General features: G+C 42.8%; 2 protein-coding genes across 2 annotated transcripts in view; both read left to right on the plus strand.

Annotated features, from left to right (window-relative positions):
- RAB32 (RAB32, member RAS oncogene family) overlaps positions 1–14,691 on the plus strand; it is a 35,409-nt gene extending 20,718 nt beyond the window's left edge. Inside the window, exons 2-3 of the mRNA XM_066615463.1 lie at positions 4,459–4,736; positions 8,129–14,691. Of these exons, the coding sequence (XP_066471560.1) occupies positions 4,459–4,736; positions 8,129–8,278 (428 nt within the window). The 3' untranslated portion in view covers positions 8,279–14,691. The remainder of the gene's footprint in view (positions 1–4,458; positions 4,737–8,128) is intronic.
- Positions 14,692–18,348: 3,657 nt separating this feature from the next.
- Positions 18,349–20,629, plus strand: part of ADGB (androglobin) — a 112,747-nt gene continuing 110,466 nt past the window's right edge. The window contains exon 1 of the mRNA XM_066622752.1: positions 18,349–18,422. Within this exon, the coding sequence (XP_066478849.1) occupies positions 18,349–18,422 (74 nt within the window). The remainder of the gene's footprint in view (positions 18,423–20,629) is intronic.

Genomic DNA, 20,629 nt, shown 5'->3' on the forward strand with positions numbered 1-20,629 from the left:
TCCCTATTCTTGTATTCAATCTGTTAGGCTCCATAGGGGCTTCTCTGGCAGCTACTAACAAGTGTGATTCTGCCCTCAGCCAAAACAGCACAATTTCAGTGTAAGGAACGTTCTCAGCCTTACATAAGTTCCATCCAGGATGTGTTTTTTTCAAAGCACTATCATAGGAATTGGTTCTTGGATACTGCAGTGTGTATGAAGTAGAATGGTGAAGTCTGGCATCCTAATGGTGTTCTATGAAAGTCATGTTCAATTTTCCTATACTTAATATATATTACCAAGCACTATTTGAAACTTTCCATATACTATACCATAGCTATTTGCCAGGATAACTATTTCTGAAAGCTGCTGTTGTCCCTTTTTTAAACTCTAATTGCTGGTCAGGCTGCCCACGTTAATGGAATTATACAATACTTTATTATTCAAGTAAATAGGTCATAAATCTCTGGATTCCTTGTAATTCTTTATGAATTCCTTTTAAAATCAGACCTTGTATCTCTACATTGAACAAATCTTTCTGCCTCAAGTTCATTAAGGTCTCTGAATAAAATATTAAAATGCTTAACATTCCTCTGATTAACTCCACTTCACTAAGCATTTGAATATAAAATTAGAAGCTTAACTTCTGCCAAATTGAATACAACTTTTAATAAATTCCTCAGGCATAGCTGTGTTAGTCTTTCAGGTGCCACCACAAGACTTAGTTTTGCTGCAACAGATTTGACAAGTCATGGTGGTGGCAAAAGCTTTCATTGCCTGGACTCTATAATGCATAGTTATCCCTAGCTAGAGGTGCATAGGCATGGGTGCAGAGGGTGTAATTTTTATATAATGCTGCCAAGAAGCATAGAAGGTGTCTCATCTCTATGCAAATCTGTATATGAGATCAACATTGTGATGATGGTACAGCAGTATCTTAACTTCCATTGCTTCATTCTTTCAAACACTTTCAGCTGTAACCATGTTTCAAATTTTGTCCGCATACTTTCCTTTTCATCCAACTTTATCCAACCTTCTGCATTGTTCATATGTTTTTCTTTCTGTTTAGGTTACACATGCGTTCCCATATGTTATGTACAGTACTTATTGATATCTTTTTGCTGGCCAAAATAAATTTGCAAGCTAGTTAAAGCTATGCTTTGACATTCATCGATTTTTGACTTTCAACCATGCTATAGTCCCTAACCAGATGAAAATGCAAGGTATTCTAAATCTTCTTAGGTTTGCAATGCAAACACCTGCAGGGGAAGAACAAAGACTAGGGATCTAATACAGGTGTCTGTTCTATGATCCTTGATATCTGTTCCATGACTCCCCACAGATAGAAAATTCTGTGGCTGGAGGTTCCAGGTTGCATCCGGAAGGTCTCTTAGGCCCTCCAGCCACAGACTCAACTACTGAAACCAAACATGAGTTGTTGTGGTCCAGATTAGTTTCCCCAAAGGAAGATGGCTTCTGGTTTAGACAAGCAGAACTTAGCATTTCTGCTTGGAATTGTACACCATTAAGTGGCTGTAAAGAAGGCAGATGACTTTTGGATGTGCCATGAAAAGAATCTCCTATATGTTGGGTACTAATACTAATACTTCCCATAGTGCTGAACCATTACAGTGCTCTTTGTCCTGGAATGATTAAACGCTGATATTTTAGCCAATTAGAGCAGTGCATTTTGGGCCAATCAACTTATGTTTCCTGTCTATTTAAAATTAGGTATTTTGTAGTGATGTTCTGCACTTTACTTTTCAGAATGGAACTTGTTATGCATTATGAGAAGTATTGCTGTATGGGGGGCCCCATATCCATGGATTCGCTTATCCATGGAATGGGTCCGCAGCCCTCCAGGCACAACCCCTACAGAGGTGAGGCCTCACCTCTGGATGATCGTCTGAGCCCAGCTTCACTCCCCTCGCCTCCAGAGGGTTGTCTGAGCTCAGCAGAGGCTGTGGATATTTGTTTACGACCTCTGCAGGGCTCAAACGGAACCTTAGAGGCAAAAACTCGTGAATTCCAATTTTTCCGAAAAACTGGAATTCACGAGCTTTTGCCTCTAAGGTTCAGCCTGAGCCTGGCAGAGGCTGTGGACATTTATACAGCACAGCTTCTGCTGGGTTCAGATGACCCTCTGGAGATTGGGAGCACTAGTTGCCCAAATATGCAGTTTTACTTAACTGCGGGGTGGGGGATTCGGAACTGAAGTACCATGAATACAGAGGCACTCTTTTTTTGGGATTGTTACATGTAAGCTCTTTATGTAATTGTTTAACATGGATTATGATTTTTGCTTCTTACAATAAAGGTGAACAAGAAGAAAGTTATAGCTATGGAGAAAAAATAAATTAAACTTTATAAATTGTATAAATTCAGTGCTATACCTTGACCTGATTCCAAGAGTACAGCAACATGCATATTTCCCATAGCAAGTTTTTGGCCGCCAGTTATCTGGTTATCTGAGTAGTTATCTAGTAGTATCAGTAGTACCAGTAGTATCTACTGGTTATCTGAGTAGCTTAGGTCTTATCTAAATACTGAGACCCTGAAAGCTTTATCTGTAGGAAGCACAAGCTGCAACAGTGTGACTGCTTCAGCAAACACACATAGATCCAACTTGAGCAACATTATTATCAGACCTAATGACAGAAGGGCTGAGCAAACTGTGTACTGTTGTATTAAATACCTGATAACCAGGTAATCGGGTAACCTGATAACTTTTAAACTGGGCTGTTAACAATAGTAACTGGCAAGCTATGTCATGAATGTATTCTATTGTTTGGGGAGGGAGTGGTCTGCTGAAAGGATTCTAGGCAGTAGTAATGACAAAGTGTGAATGGCTGCTCATCTCTCCTCTTCCTACTGCACCTCATTGTTAAAAATGAACATGAGCTTAGTGAGCAGGATTGTGCAGCTGTTAAGAATCAAGTGGCCTTGAGTACTGGAACACTTCATTCTCTGTTCATTTGAGAAAAGTTGGCTGTGTTTGTTCAGGGACTGGCCATTGTCAAACATTTGGCATTCTTTCTATGAGTCATTGTGAACAGTCTATATCAGTGGTTCCCAAACTCTTACAGGGGAGTTGAGAACCAGGTGAGGCTTGGCAGGGATGGAGATGGAGGCAGCGACAGCACTGCAGCTAATTGTGCTGCTACCATGACCAAGGGGTTTTTTCAACTTACCTGGGGGCAACGCTGGCCAGCAACAGGGCGGGGGGGGCTCACAGTCTGAGGACCTCCTGCTGCACTAAACAGCGTTTATCTCCAGTCAGAGCCCACTTCTGGTTTCTGATCAGTGGGGAGGACTGCAGAGAGGGTTGTAAGCCCCCTGCACCCTGCTAAAGGCCAGCATTGCCTCCCAGATAAGTGAAAAAACCACTTGGTCACAGTGTTGCAGCAGTTGCTATAGTGCTGTCACAGTCATCACTGCAGGGCTGCTCCCCCTTAAGGGAGAATGCCCTGCTTCTGGTTCCCCTGGTGGGTCACAGCCCACCAGTTTGGGAACCAGTCGTCTATATGTGCCGATGCTATCTAAGCCAGGGATGTCAGACATAAGGCTCATGGGCCAAATGCGGCTCCTGGAAGCAATTTATCCAACCCCTGTTATAATGGACCTCCCCCTGCTTGATAACTGGACTCACTCATATCTTGAAGATATGAACAAAGTTTGCACATTTTCTCTTCTGTCATTTGCAGCTAATGAGTTTCTGTGTGAGAACAAAGTGTTTATTTCTGGCCATCTACATAGCGAGGGATGTCACTTTCTGCTTACTGATGTTACTTCTGGCCCTTAGGAGTCACCATGAATGCTAACTTTGGCCCTCTGTATGAAACAAGTTTGACACCCCTGATCTTGGCAGAACCAATAGTGAAACAAGGAGAACTACAAAATTCCACAGTAGGTTCATTTGATTCAAGAGTGGAATCCCTGTTGTGCCAAGTTGTACTAAACATGTGCATGGATCTGTGGGCCATCATTCCTATTGGAGTGTGCAGTGACATTGCTATGATTCTGCTTAGTTTTGTATTCTCCATATATGGACAGGTGCCTCTAGGACTTTACACTGTGGCCCAAGGAGTACAGATCATGCTTTCTGTCCTTCCAGTTGACTTGGTGTGTTGGAGTTGTTGATCTACTGTAGCCTGCATTGTACAGAGTGTGTCAGTGACCTTTGGTAAGTCAAGTGTATGACTTGTGGCTCCCCAAAAAGCATGAAAGAATCTATCCTGAAAAATCATAAGGTGAATTTTTATTGAGCACCCACCCACATGGAGTTCAAAATACTAGATCAATAATGTTTCGCACTAGAGTGATGTGTGATTGTTGTGACTTGCTGTCTTCAGGATGCACACAGACCTTGATTATCTGTATGAAATAGCACGAGGACTGAAGTGAATTAATATAAATGTTCTGACTTGAAAAAAATATTTGAGTACAACCTATCGTAATACTTGACCATTTATCTTTCAGGTCAAGAACGTTTCGGCAATATGACCAGAGTGTACTATAAGGAAGCTGTAGGTGCTTTTGTTGTCTTTGATGTTACAAGAGGATCAACGTTTGAGGCAGTTTCTAAGTGGAAACATGACTTGGACAGTAAAGTACTTCTCCCAAATGGCAGCGCCATCCCTGCAGTTCTACTTGCTAACAAGTGTGACCAGAAGAAAGACAGTGTTCAGAATCCTTCTCAGATGAATCAGTTCTGTAAAGATGGAGGCTTTGTTGGATGGTTTGAAACCTCTGCCAAGGTGAGAATTTCTTACATATACACACTTGCAACAGGAGGAAGATTTTTAAAATCATTTTAGAAACCAAAATGGTCTACTGGAGCAATAAAACCCACTATAGCCTTGGTAGCGAGTAAAGCACACGGAAGTTTAGCATTTGCTAGATTCTCTTGCTCCTTTTTCTCCCGCATGTCCAATGGGCCGACACAAATTTTGTTGTCATAAAGTTAGACCTATTTTGGGGTATATTTGGGTTTTTGAATTAAAAAATTGCATTGGTTTTGCCCCATTGGCTCTAGTTTTGGAGGTATGGCATAGTCACCTTATATGCCAATTCAAACAGCTTCCTTGTGAGGAAGCCATGATGCTGGCTTGCATTTTTTGGAATCAGCAATCCAAAAATATCCTAAATTCAATCAAACATCCTATGCAACTTAAAAAAGGGTGTTCTCTTGCAGACTGTATAAAACCAACTGTCCTGGGTGAAGGTCACTTTCATGAATTTCATGTTAGGTCTTGCTTTTACTAATTCAAGCGTAAGTGATACTGTTAAATAGTGGGTCCATGTGAATAAAGGAAGACATAGAGATAACAGCTCAACATATTTATTTCATCTTCAGAACAGAACCTGGCAATGAAAACACAAGGCAACACCCCTGGCTTTATACCCCTTATCTCCCCCCAGATTCCCCACAATTGGTGCTGTTGAAACACTAAACTAGAAGGCCAATTGGACAGTAGGATTTTAATCACCACCCGATTGGCCAGCCATAAGTCTGGGCCAATCAGTTATGCAGGATGTTGATCCTGTATAACTTGCATACATAACAGATACCTGGACTGACAAGAATCTTGTGACATTCTCTGCCTCTCCATTTTTGCGCAATGTAAGTGCCTTGGTGGTAGAGCATATGTTTTTTTCATGTAGAAGTTTCCAAGTGCAATCCCTGGCATTTCTAGGTATAACTGAGTCTCGCATCTGAAATTCAGTGTAGACAACACTGTGGGAGGCGGATGAAAACTCAAAGGAACTGCCTTTCTTCAAAATAGTATAAACAACTTGAACTTTGATTAGTGTGCTTTTTTATAATCTGTTCTAATTCAATAGAGTACATCAGTAAACATACTGTAATGCTGTCAACTTCTTGCATTTGGAATAAAATAGTTGTAGGGTAAAATCTCACAGCTGTTCTAAAAATGTACTAATGATTAAATTGATTCAGCCAACTGTATTTAATGCTTCTTGGCTTCTTTAATGCTCCTTGGCAAGAATACCGACAAAATTCCTGCCAGCCACAGACGGTTTTATTCATCTCCTCTCATCAGCTGTTTAAATTCATTGTTGGATCTTTACTATCTTCCTGTGTAGTTCAATGATATGTGCTGCTCATGTGTTCAGTCATATGGAGAGGGGGGAAAATAGGCAATGATATAAAGGGCAGAAAATCTAGAACCAGGCTGTGGTTTTGGTTAAGGAGCACACTGCTTCAAAGTTGCTGATAGAAAGCTCATATGCATGTGACACTTGAAAGAATGGTAACCACACAACTTCCTGCTTTCTTTGAAAATGATCCTGTTTAAATCTAGCAATATCACCCAGGATCAGTAACTTGCTCAGATTGTCCCTACCCCTCCTTCAGAATGAGGGCAAAGAAGGAAGGCATGGATGTCTTGCTGGTCATTTAATTACATGGTTTTTTCACAATCTGTCTCAAATTGTGCATAGTTAAACAAAAGACAAAGAATAGGGGTGTGCATTCAGATTTGATTGAAAAACACGCAGTACAGATATCTGTCTGATCTGGATGCTAATCTAGATACATAGCACCATCCATCTTGCTCAGATTACTCAAATAAAAGTGACTGGATTGTAGTGACTGGATCAGGTGGGGGAGTAATTGGCCAGCTGTCTTGATCTACTGGAGCCCTCCTGCCTGAATCACTGTCACTGGAGATGGTTGATACTGACATTTGAACCTTTAACTTGAGAAGAGGTTACCCCTAGACTTGAACTAGGAACCTTCTGTTCTCTAGGCCAGGGGTGTCCAAAGTTTTTGGTAGGAGGGCCACATCATCTCTCTGACACTGTGTCAGGGGGCCGGGGGAAAAAAGAATTAATTTACATTTAAAATTTGAATATTTACATAAGTATACATAAATGAATATGTTAAAGATGAACTTATATGAATGAAGGTCTTGCAATAGCTCAAGGCCTATAAAAGGCCTTGTACAAAGTGAGGCTGGCTTTTTCTTTGCTGCTGCTACTGCATCATAGATGTGAAACAGCAAGCAGTGGAGGAAGCCCTCATCCCACAGCTCACGCAAGAGGTCAAACAGTCAACCTCATGCTGAGAGCAGTTGCGTTGGTCCAGTGCAGGCTCCAACAAATCTCTGGAGGGCCAGAGGCTCATTGGAGACTGGGGTCTCCCTGAGGGCCACATTGAGAGACCTTGAGGGCCGCATGTGGCCCCAGGGCTGGGGTTTGGGCACCCCTGCTCTAGGCAAATGCTCTAGTTCAGTGTTTCTCAAACTGTGGGTCAGGACCCACTAGGTGGGTAATGAAACAACTTCAGGTGGGTCCCCATTTATTTCAATACAATATTTTATTAATATATTAAACTTGTTACTACCATTGTATATGACCATATTTGGGGACATGTTACAGATCTGTACTTTTAACAGGGAACTCTGTATATGCTTTTAACAATGACAGTCAATGGGACTTACTCCTGGATAAGTGTGGGTAGGATTGCAGCCTAGGATTGTTAAAAATTTTCTTATTTGAGGTTGCTTCTGGTCATGACATCACTTCCGGTGGGTCATATGATGACCCATATATGGGTGGGTCATATATGATGGTGGTCAAAGCACAACAAAGAGGTTCTTAATGAGGCAGTCAGGTCTCCCATAGCCTGCAGCAGAGTGTCTGTTTACACAGCAAAGAAGCAATCTATCTCCAGTAGCCTGGGCAGCCAGTTAGTGTCTGGCACGGAGTGGAGTGTCTGTTGACACAACAAAGGCAATAGATTGGACTGAATGTTTGCTTAATGACCTAATCACATAACGGGGATTGGAGAATGTATCCCCATTAAGTGGCACACACCTGTATAGGAGGGCTGCAGATAGACACAAAAACATGACACTGCAAAGATTACTTTGAAGGGCTCTTCTGTAATCCACCAAAGACTATGTTCTGTGTCAAATCACATCTCGATTTGATACAGCATTGCTGGTGACTGCACAAAACTGAAGTACTGTACTTCTTTAAATGACCTTTATCTGAATCTCAGTATTAAACTTTCAGAAGTGCGGATGTTTGTAAAACTGTGTGCTGGGGGTATCATTTGGGACTATTTGACTTATTTATACTGTGTGGTCAGGAAAACATTAACTTTCTCTTATGGTCTCTTCAGGATAACATCAACATTGATGAAGCTGCTCGGTTCTTGGTGGAAAACATCCTTGCAAACCTCAAAAGCTTTCCTAATGAAGAGAATGATGTGGGAAAAATAAATCTGGACCCAGATCCCTTGAAAGCAGAAAGTAAATCACAGTGCTGTTAATGTTTTTACATTGGCATGTACACACACAGAGCAGCAAGAATCTTGCTCCTCTTCTTGAACTGCTGCTATGGTGCTTCATCACAACAATCCTAGCGGAGTATTGTTTTCTTTGACCTGGTAACACTCCAGAGGCGTTTACACCTTATTTCCTTGTCAAGTAGGATTTCAAATCACCTTGTATATTATGTCCTTGTTTGGTTACACACTGGGTAGAACAGCCAAAATCCAATGTCCAATAGGATAATATTTATTCTATAAGGAATAGTCAGTATAAGGATCACTATGAGACTCAATCCTGATATTTTGTACCTTACTCTAATTACATAACTAGAATAGCAATATATTGGTTTGAAGTACTCTGATACACAATATCTATTTCTTGCATGCAACAACTTTGGCTGGTTTCTGTCTCCTTTTCACTGCATTTCCTTTGCTCTTCAGTCCCAGGGCCACAATTCAAGTCTCTTTAAGAGACCCCAGACAGCCAGTTGCCCATTTCTGAATAACATCAGTTTGCTGAGCAATGGCAAACGTTCCTTCTTTATAGTATCCTTAAATTATGAAAGAACCTATTGAGGAGAAGGTCGATAAGGATAAGCTGGTACTATCCATCTGATAAATGTATAACAGTCACAACAGTCTCAGATTATGGCAAATGTCAGAGTAGTTTTCACAATTCAACTTCAAGGGCCTGTTGATTGCACAGATTCAATGCTTATGATCATGTCTGGTGGGCTGCAAGTGGTTAACAGCCTTGACTTAAATGTTATGAAGCCAGATTGTATCACAGGAAACCGTTGTTCTTTGGTTCTATCGTGGTGATGGTGCAAGTGGTCCTTTATAGTGGCCCTCTATTTTGTATGGTGGCTGTGTTCTGCCACAAAACTTTTTAGCACAAGGATTCTGATAGGATAAAGGTGTTGCACTTCATTTATTGGTACAGCCTGAAAATGTTGAATGTAGTTTTAGTTTGTCTTGTTAAGAGCCCACAGATTGCACAAAGTAAGAAAATAGAATAAGTTAACATTTTTTGAAGAATGGTGTTGATTGATTTTTTCTTTCTAAAATGTCTGAATATTTGGGTATGTGATGTTTTAGGAAAATTCTCATTGCATGCTGTGGTCCTAAATCTGTGAGAATCTCAATCTTGTCCCCTGGACACTACACTTGATTCCCGCATAGCATGCCACCACAGACCTTGAAACTTTCCTTTGGGCTATCATTCTTGTGCATTCTTTTGGTCACAAATTGTCGTATGTACTCAAAGCCTGATTTCTAATCTAACAGCAAAAAGTATTTTTATAAAGCACATGCAAAGACCTGGTTTTTTTTATCAGGTGCACTCAGGCACTTTGTCATCCTAAAACAAAATCCAAAGAGCACCTCATATTTGTTGCTAGTTTTCTGATGTAGACCTGAACTAACTGTTTCAAATTCCAAAGAGACAAACATCATGTTTTGTTCTAATTTCCTTAGCTTCCCCCTTACTTCTCTGTCAAAGGAAACTTGAATACTTTTTAGAACACATTAGGTACAAAGTTTAAATTGAGCATTATTAGCTTTCATGTTTTGTTTTTTTAAAAATGTATTTCATAAAAGAAAAAATAAATGCAGAGACTGAAAAGACTGAATTTTGCACCCTTACTGTAACTTGATACAGTTACCCTCCACATGCCTGATTTCATGTGATCTTGGAAGCTAAGCAGGCTTAGGTCTGGTTAGTACTTGGATGGGAGACCTCTGGTCATACCGGGTGCTGTAGGCTTATACCATAGTCTTTCGAGACTGAAGGTTGCCAACCATTATAACTTGATAAAAAGCATGTTCATTTTTCTTCAGTCCTTAGGACCTAAATATAATTACACAGTCTATATAAAGCTGCAGAAAAAACCTGAACAAAGAACTAGCCTTCAGCAGCTCTAAATGTGCCACTTAACCTAGCAATTCTCACAGTAGAAAAGAGCTATAGTAATAATAATAATAATACAGGTCTTTATATACCGCCTTTCTAGGTCCTCAGATTTCTCCTCAGACTTTATTCAAGGCGGTTTACATAGGCAGGCTAATTTAAATCCCTGTAGGGATTTTTACAATTGAAAGAAGACTCTATCTTTCAAGAGCTACAACAATTCAGATGTTTCTTCTGATCTGGCCTCCATCCTGGCCTCCATTCTCCCATGCTCAGAGCAGATGGAATAACTAGGCTCAGCTTGTCAGCTGCTTCAAGGTCGCACAGTGCCGGTGGCCTATAAACTGGCGACTTTCGGATGTTATCTTCAGGCGAAAGGAGGCTCAACCCTCTAGACCAGACCTTCTGCCCTTGTAATCTGTACAGTATAGTTATAGCCACTTGTAATCTGATTTAGTATCGATCTGGGGAGGAAAAAAAATTTGTGCACTTATAACATTTAGTTCATATTGACTTCAGTTGCAAGAAGTAGTATTACATTTCTTTAGTACAAATCTGTGGTTTAGCTTGCTTGTAATTGGGGAGGAAAAATAGTTGTTTCTTTTTTACAAAATACATTTGTCAGTAGGAAGCTTCCAGTGCAGTTTGCCTTTGCTCTGTTTCCAGCAAATATTTTGAGAGTATTAAAATAAGTAGGTTAACTAATGTGGATTTATTTCATGTACGTTTGAATATTAAGGTGCTTTAAACTTTAACATTTTTAGTGAGACAAAATTCTAGATGAGGATGACTGTCTCCAAGTTTAGGAGTGGGTAGAGTGCTACAACTGTCTTCATCTCCTATCTTGCATCCTTTAGTTGGAACTCATTATCAAAATGTTGGTGGTTGACTCTGGCAATTTCTAAACCATGGTGATGAGCAACTATCACCTTCTGGATCCTCTGCCCAAGATGGGATTGGAACAAGCATAATACAGTGCTCAGTCCCAATTATAAAATTACACATTAAAATCTCACTACAGCAGTCCAATTGCAAAGGAGTAAATCAAGCTTTTATTAATTCTAATAAAGCATTATCTTGCCTATAATGGTGGTGGTACTTGAAGTACTCTATTGCCCCACTGTGAGTGTGCTTCCTAAGATGTCAAAGATCTTGACTATTTAGGGTTCTAAAGAACAACTGCCTTGTATGTTTGTAACTAATGAATTTTGTATGTTTGTAACTAATGAATTTTGTATAGAATCCACAAATCAGGTTGCAGTACCTGGGCCCAGTTTAAAATTTTCCAAAATCTTTCCAAGGGCAGCCTTATGTACAGCATGTAAACAATGATCAATTTAAGAAATATATGCATCACAGTGGCCAGTTCTCTATTCTGGGGGCCAGCAGATGGTAGATCAACTGAAGCTGAAAGTTGATACTTTTTCATAAGTCATCCAATATGAATCCCCAATCATTCACCAGTGAATGTCTTTTCTAAAGAGGCTTTGGGTTTACACATCCTCATCCAGCTACCCTCAAGCAGTACTTCATGGAATCGGCTACATTTGACATTTAAAATGGCATTAAAAACTACAGAGAGATCCAGCAGAATCAACGGTGTGATACTGTCTCCTACTACAGGTTTTCTACAAAGGCTACTAAAGTAGTTTTTATGAGATTAAAATGATTTATCTGTTTCATCAAAAAGCACCAGCAGCTGATAATTATGCCCATAACTGCCAAGAATGGTTCATTTGAAAATGGCTTTAACTTCTTAGACATGCTGATCTTAGTCTGACATTTGCCATTTCCTCAGTCATTTGACTAGGCAGGATTGCTCACTGCTCCAATCAAGCAGTACCCATCACCTGCGAGAGAATAAGATAGTGAAATGAAAAATTTAGAATTTGAAGGGTTTCAGTTCATAGAGGCCTATGTTCTATGCACACTTGTTTTGGAGCACGTTGTATGGAATTTGGAGGTCCTTCTGAGGGACAATGCGCAGGATCATGCTCTACAGTTGATAACTATAAAATAAACTGCTCATAGCAAAATACATGCTATATTTTAAAAATTAATATAACCAAGAGCAACCCTCTCACTTGAGGGTTTAAGTGGTCTCAAGGGTGAACATATTCTGAATTCTGCTTCTCTCTGAATATGATCTGTCTTTGAATCAAGATGCAGAGTTTTTTACACCACATACAACCACAAAACTGGGGATTCCATATCAACTGTTTACACTTAGTGGTATAGTTAGCTAAAAAATAGTTTGCTTTCAGAATATTAGCACTCCACAGATTAGAAGTGTGGTGTCCCCCACAGAAGGGCAGAGAGCAGCAGAATGTGTCCCCCGCACAAGGGCAAACAGGTGGGCAGGTAAGCAAGCGCTCCAATACTGTCACAACCTGCTGCCCACATGAGGGACAGCGGGCAAGCAAGTGCTCTGGCGCACCCACAATCTCAGAGCAGCAGCAACTGGCCCCGGCACAGTGTCAGAGAGGTGATGTGGCCTTCCTGCCAAAAAGTTTGTGCACCCCTGATCTAAGGGTAAGCAGGATGGGGAAAAAACCGTCTCATGCTTAAGTGAGAGAGCATGAGGACTACTCAAATAATTGTTTATATAACTTTAAGGGGCCTTGCTGTAAAACAATTTGAGACCTGTTCTCAATTTTATTATCAGATTAATGAGAGCAAGCAAACATTCATAAAATGGACATTCAGATTCCATCTGCATCAGCAGTTTGCTTACCAGAATGTATTGGCAACGGTATATTCCACATAGTGCTTAAGGTGACTTAGTTTAGGGGAGCAATTTTCAACCAGTGGGCTGTGGCACACTGGTGTGCCACAAATCGTCTGCAGCTGTGCCACGGGGGTTTGGGGGAAGGTCATACATTAGTAGGGCAATGGGGGTGTGTGTGAGTCCCCTGACTGCAGCACAGTACTTTCTCCATGTGCCATGTGAAAATGTTTGAAATTCACTGGTTTAGGATCATGTTGTGCATTTTTGTTGTCACTCTTATTTGAACAAAATTAATCAAATACACTTGGGTTCTAAAAGTTTGTAGCACCTAAATGTATGTTTTTTGCAAACAAGACTCTCTAGTTTACAGTATATGTTGCAAGAAATGAACATGATCACCCCTCAGGAAGTTCTAAATTCCCATGTAATGTTTTCCACTTTATAGGCACTATCTAATCTTAGCATCTGCCTGTGGAGTTCTACTAGGCCCAATATTTATATAGTACCATCCATGAAAATGATGCTTTACAATGGATGGGATCAAGATCCTATCTCGAAGCAGTCTAAAAATACAGAACACAATGGAGACAACATATGGGGGGAAGGAAGGCAGAATAAATAGGTCACGTCATTCATACATAGTTATGCCCTGTTGCTATTACGTCTAGGGCAGTGTTTCTCAAACTGTGGTTCAAGACCCACTAGGTGGGTCATGAGTTAATTTCAGGTGGGTTGTGTAGTTTAGCCGCTGCTGAAAATAAGGGTATAGAGCTGCTGGGCAGGGCAGGCTCCTGATAGGAGAGGCCTCATTCTTTGCCCTGAATAGGTGGGAAGATGGGATGCTGGTAAGGGGGAGGACTGTGTGGAGGAGAAGGATCTACACCTGTGTTCTGCTTTGACTTCTGAGCTGGAATGTTTGAATTTCAAGCTATGCAAAATAACAGCATGAGTGCACTCTATAATGGGCACTTTGGCTGATTGAGGCTTAGGTTTGAAGCCTAAATTGATGTCACTTCTGGCCATGACATCACTTCCAGGCTAATGACATCACTTCTGGTGGGTCCTGGTGCTAAAAGGCTTGAGAGCCATTTGCCTAGGGACCATGGAATTCTGTCAAAGGTTTCATGGAAATAGTGGATTTTAAGGAGAGGTCAAGTAATGTTGTCCTGCTGGGAGCAAGCAGATGGATGCATGAGCAGACAATGAGCTGGGCCATTACAAGTAAAGGGAGGTCAGGTCCCACCTCCCATATTCTTGCCCAGCCCTTCTTTGTGTGATTATAAGTTTACTGTAACTTACACTGTGCAGAGATAGGAATTGATAAGGATTTAGATGTGTTCACAAGCCTGCCTTTCTCAGTAATGACCTGACACAGGTGATATATGTGCTCTTTCTGAGAAGGGGGATGGGTCTAACTCTGCAAGAATTCTCTACATTTGTGTGTTGTGCCTGTTTCAGGGATAATTTTTTCCTATATATTTAGTAAAATGGTTTGAGGGAAAAAATGTCTATGCATTTTTCCTTTGAATTTAATAACAGCTTGGTTTAACAGTTTGTGCACACAATATTGTTTTGGGTATAAATGGTTTTTAAAATAAAGCAGCTGCCTATTTTGACTTGCACTCAAAACATATTACAAAAATGAATGATGCCTGAGTCAGCTTAGACAACATTTCTGCTGTCATCTCACCTCTGCAAGTACTTTTCTTCAGTTTTTTTTTAAATGCCTTTCTGATACGGTCTTGTTTTGTATAAATAAACTTTTTTGTCAATGTATTTGTCTTACTGTCATTAGTAGCTGGATGAACTTGACTCTGAATGACTGGGAACTGACATTTTGCTCAAAATCGTTTTGAGATTGGTGTCGTATTCCCACAGTATTATTTCTGATATTCTAGATCAGGGGTCTCCAAACCCAGCCCGGGGGCCAGTTGTGGCCCGTGGCCAGCCTCTGATCCCCTGAGAGCCTCCTCTGGCCCAGTTGACCATACACAACCAGAGTTGCGCTTGTGGGGTGGAGGGATGGGGGTCCATTTAAGTGTGTGCGCTTTATTTCTTGGGCTGTGTTGGTGCTTGGAGAAAACCTGGACATTTAAGCCCATTCATTCATTCATTTCAGTCATTAATCTAAGTTCCATCTCAACTGTATTTATTTAAATTTTATATTTAATTTTTTTTCCTGGCCCTCAACACCGTTCCAGATATTTGATGCAGCCCTTCAGCCGAAAAGTTTAGAGACCCCTGGTCTAGACTGAACCTATTCTTCATGGGAGGCCTCATTAGCCCTTACTGTTACTAATGGGTGTCTTGTACAGTCCTTTTTATATGTGAATTTGCTTATCTGAGGGGCAGAATTGCCACCTATCTCTTGTTATCAGCTAATACTGTGCTGGTGCCACTTCAGAGGGCATTGGTATTGGCCTGTGGAGAATTGTCAGACACATTTGTGTCCACTTCCAGACTTGCCCCTTTATCTTGGGCACCATCTCAGGGACTCCAACTGAACCTTCACAACCCCTGTAATGATGACAGGCTGATGATTAGAGGTTCCTGGAAGGCTACCTGAGGGCTTGCTCTGGAGCAAGGCAGTGAAGGAGCCAAGAGACAGGTGGAGGATGACAGGTATAGCAACTCCCTCCCCACTGCCAAACTCGGGTCTTGTTGGGCTTTCAACAAGTTGAGGGATAGCCAACACAGAGGAGGAAACATCAGATTTTGGAGATGTAGATTAGCCCTAGTATCACCCAGTCCCATAGACTGCAGGTTAAGATTCAGGTTCATAAAATTCATAGAATGTATAATAGAGAGGGTCCCCTGGAACCTAACTCCATTTTCCCCATGTGCTCAGTGATTATCTGCTAATTCAGTAGCCACTAGCTTTCTAGGAACCTAACCCTAGTAGATAATGAGAACTGACTATACCTGTTTCTGCATTGAAAGCAGAGGCTGCTTTCTGGTCTTCAGTATATCAGAAAAGTTGTAAAGTCACCATGATCAGCTTTCATATATTTCACATTTAACTTAAATGCCCTTCCAGACCTTTTGTATAAATGAAGCAAGGAGTTTAAAGGTTGCAAAGAGACTCAAGCAGGGAGTGGAAAAGAATAACAGCAGACGAAAGCATCTAAAAGGTCTAATCAGAGCTGGATACATGTACCTTGTGCACCATTTGTCTCCTTGCATGTTCCTACCTGTTACAATCATCTGAGGAGTCACAAGGCCTTGCTTTACTTGCCACCTTCTTGGGTTGTGGAACCTAGGGTGCAGAAGATAAACTTTTCTGCAGCTGTCATTGTATGGTGGAACACTGTCCCAGAAGAGGCCTGTAATACTGACCTCAGTATGGTATATAAGGCATTGCAAAACCTCCTTAGTTCAGCATTTGGAAATATGCTATGATAGGCTAACTCCCCCACCCTGGCAAAGTGCCAGTGCTGTCATGAGCTGCTGCCTGAACCTAGAAGGTAGAGGATTTATGCTGGTGCCACTACATCTGCATTTGCCTATTTCCCATTTCCATTTTTTATGGCTGTGGGTGCACTTGTTTCAACTGTGATCCAGCAGGTACTTCCAGGCAATGTGCTGTGCAAAAGGGGGGTAAAAAAGAGTACTTAAAAGATGCTGATGTGGGAATGAATACACTGAGGTTTAAAAAAAACCTTGAAACTTCTATGCACAGAGGGAGTGTGCTGCTGAATATTAGTAATCAAGGGGCAGGCACTGCAGGGGTTTGTTTATTTAAATTGTTAAATGGCTTTCCTTATTCACTTCCCCAGCTTAATTTCCTTATGTATCTTCTGTTTTCACTCCAGTGTGCATAACAGTGAATCTCTCACCTTCACTCTCTACCTCTCACTATTCTTACTGAGAAGATACAAAGATAAAAGTTTTCCTAGAGGGTAACTTACAACTGCCCTGCAGTGTAGCTTAGTTTTCTCTGTGACAGGGTGTGGGAGGACTGAAAGTGATTTCCAACAATCCTGCAGTGTAGACCATGTTAGTAGCCCTACATTGCATAAGGAACAATGGCAAGAAGTACTGTAGTGTGGTTGCCAAATGTAGGGGGCTGGAGTTGAGAGATGGTGAGTGCTTTCCAGCAGCTTTCCAACAGCTAGCGATCTCTCTCTCGTTCTCTGTTTAACCCATTTCTGCTCGGCCCCATCGGTGTACATATTTGACCCCTGTTGTGTTTGTGCAGCGTTGGGCAGAAATGGCTTAAAATAATGTAAACAGCCTGAGGACCTCTTTGGAGGCAAAAGGCAGGGTTTTGTCTTTGTCTTTTCCTTAGAAAAACAGGAAGCTGGACTAGATGGGTCTTTGGCCTGAGCCAGTGGAGCTTATGATGGTTTATTGGGCTGCCACCTTCTCCAGGGCTGGCTCTTCCATGAGGCCAGCTGAAGCTGTCTTGAGAAGTGGGTTGGTGGGGGGCACCTGCCTCCACTGATCCTCCTCTTCTCAGTCCCTGGTTTGCGAAGAGGGGACAGAGCAGAAGTGTGAAGGAGAGTAGTATGGTAGGCTGGCATCTTGGAGGGGCAGAAGCTGACACACCAACAGGTGAGGGGGTGGGTGTAGCATTTGGCATGCCTCTTTAGGAGTTAGTCTGGACCAGAACAAGACCTCCTATCTGATGCTCTTTCACAAGAGTTTTTAACAGCATCATGCAAGCACCATCAAGAGCAGAAAGACAGAACAGACCAGTGATTTTCAGCCACTATGCCGTGGCGCGCTGGTGTGCCACCGCCGGTTCGCAAGTGTGCCATGGGACTTTGGGGAGGGTCATTTAATAGCAGGGCCATTAGAAGACTTGAGCCCCCTAGCAGCAGCATGATGTGCCTTGTCACTGCTCAACAAACCGATGGCCATCGTAGTGTGCCATGAGATGAAAAAGGCTGAACACTACTGAAGTGGACCAATTCCATAAGAGGCAGCTGCATAAGGATGCAACCCTCTGCATGCTTTCCTGGGAGTAAGCCCCATTGAACTCAGTGGGTCTTACTTCTGAGTAGACATGTATAGGCTTAAGCTGTCTAGGGAGGTGACAGTGTACACAGCAGGGCGAAGCGAAAAGCCCCCGCGCCCACCCCTAAAGTACACTGCTGGTTGTAACAGAGAGAGACTATAGCAAGCAAGCGCCCAGCTGAGCGCAGGGGAGGGGGTGGAATGCCTGCATGAGTGAGGCGCGGCGACGCTCTATCCCTCCGCATCTCTATGGTAGGACCTCCACCGCCTTGCTTTTGGGAGCTGGCTCAGTTGCAACCCGGAAGTGGCGCTAGAGGCTGCTCTCCGCAGTGGCGACTCTCTCTCTCTAACTCTATGGTCTAATTGCCCCCCCGCATGGTCGCTTAGCAACGGAGTGGACGCTGCTTCTCGTGCTGCTGCAGCCTGAGAGGAGCTACTGCGGGGCTGCGGCTCTCCCCCCCCCCCCATCCAGCCATGTCGAAGTTAGGCAAGAAGAAGGAGCCGGTGAAAACCAACAACGTCCTCCTGGCAAACACCTCCTCCAAAGAGTAAGACTCTCGTACTAAAGACTCTTTACCCAGAGTCTGTGGAACTCCCTGCCACAGGATGTGGGGATGACATCGTGCAAAGCATTTCTTTACTCTGAGTGTAGTTAGTCTGTGGAACTCCCTGCCACAGGATGTGGGGATGACATCGTGCAAAGCATTTCTTTACTCTGGGTGTAGTTAGTCTGCGTAACTCCCTGCCACAGGATTTGGTGTGGCACCTGCCCTGGGTGCCTTTCAGAGGGGATTGGACAGGTTTCTGGAGAAAAAGTCCATCACGGGCTGCAAGCCATGATGGGCATGTGCAGCCTCCTGCGTTCAGAAGTGGGCTCCCTCAGAATGCCAGTGCAAGGGAGGACTCCAGCATGCAGGTCTCCTGTGGTCTTGGTTGCTCCCTGAGGCATCTGGTGGACCACTGTGGGATACAGAAGCCTGGACTAGATGGGCCTTTGGGGGCCAAGTGGGGCTCTCATGTTCTTAAGTGAAGCAGCTTCTTCCTTCTTTCTCCATGCCTTCCCACTTTGCAGGCACAGCCAGCATCACCCTCCTTCTAACCAGGCTCCCATTTCTGAGAACCCCTCCAAAACCTCCCCGCAAACAGAACAGCCTCTTCACTCACACAGTTTCAGAAGCGATTTGGGAGGCAGGGTCCCCAGGGCTGCTGGCTGAGCCTTGCATGCCAGAGCAACCATTTTCAACCACTGTGCTGTGGCACACTGGTATGCCGTGAATGCTCTGTAGGTGTGCCGCAGGAGTTTAGGGGAGGGTCATTTATCAGTAGGACCATTGGGGGATGTGAGCCCCTCTGCTGGCAGTACAGTGAGCCTTGTCCATTGTAAAAGGCTGATGGGTGTGCCTTGACCATTTTAGTGCCTTGCCAGTTTACCATGAGACGAAAAAGGTTGAAAATTACTGGTCCCTTAGCATTCCCAGATAAGGCTGGAAAGGACTCCTGTCTGAAGGCCTCCTGGGAAGCTGCTGCTGCAGCCAGAATGGATGGTTCTGACATTGCCAGGCCAATGGTCTGATTTCAAATAAGGCAGTTTTGTGTGTTTTAAGGCCAGGACCTGTACCTGAAGTACTTGAAACAATACTGAAGATAGTATCCCTTGGTGTATGTAGAGTGCGCTCCTTCTCCAGTTACTGTCATTAGAACACAAAAATTTGTTGTTTTTAAACCCCCCTCCCGTTCACTTAGAGCCATGTTTCTCAACCAGTGTTACTAGTACCACCAGTGGTACTTGAGGTGGTGTCCAGTGGTACTTGTGGAATCCCCTGCCTCCTAACGGTGAGACCCACAATGCAATGTGACAAGCAGCAGGAGGAGGCTTGGCTCAGGCGGCTGAGCTCCAGCATGCGCTTTCATGCGTTCAGAAAAACCCTCCTGTTCACCTTATCCTAACCATACTTTTCTGAGAGTAAGCCCCATTGAACAAAATAGGACTTACTTCTGAGTAGACCTGGTTAGGCTTGTTCCCTAAATAATCCAGGGGGCTCGTTTATGTTTCTTATTATTACTCTAATGGGCCAAGATGTGCTCCTGGACGGGCAACTTCATTTTTGTTTGCAAGATCACCACATAGTCAGACCTTAAGAGAAGGGGGCTGAGGAGTAAGGTGATTCTCTCTTCCATCCCCTCTCTGGTAGCCAATAGCAGTATATTGGCTGGTGTTCTGAGATGGAAAGAGGCAGATTTTTGGTCTTGGTGAGAGGCAACATACTATAATGGAGAAGCTGAGAAGAGCAAGCCATCAACCTGAGCATCTTGAGATTTACCACAAAATGTGGTGATTGTCACTAGCTTAGATGGCTTTTAAAAATTAAAATACAAACTTACAGGAGATAAGGCTTACCTCGAAATGACTTGGGGACTTGCACATGTTCCAAATGAATGCCCACAAATACCCAATACTTTGCTAGCAATCATATCAGTTGATAGCAAAGGTGCTGCCCCCCCCCCCCGTCACAAGGCAGCTAAGTTTACCTTGGAACAGGAAGGGGGGGCAGCATCTGGCAGCAGTGATCAGGAACTCCAAGTTGCTCCCCACCCTTTCTCCCAGCCCCAAAGTACCCTGAAACACTGGGCCTGGAGAGGAGTACATGGCAAAAATAACTCACAGAACTGGGGTTAATTCAGCCTTGGTTTGTTTGTGCTGTTTAGTATGTTAATCCTGTACACAAGAAAACAATCAGAAATTTTGAGCTCCTCT

The sequence above is a fragment of the Tiliqua scincoides genome, chromosome 1, assembly GCF_035046505.1.
Source record: "Tiliqua scincoides isolate rTilSci1 chromosome 1, rTilSci1.hap2, whole genome shotgun sequence".
Lineage (NCBI taxonomy): Eukaryota > Metazoa > Chordata > Lepidosauria > Squamata > Scincidae > Tiliqua > Tiliqua scincoides.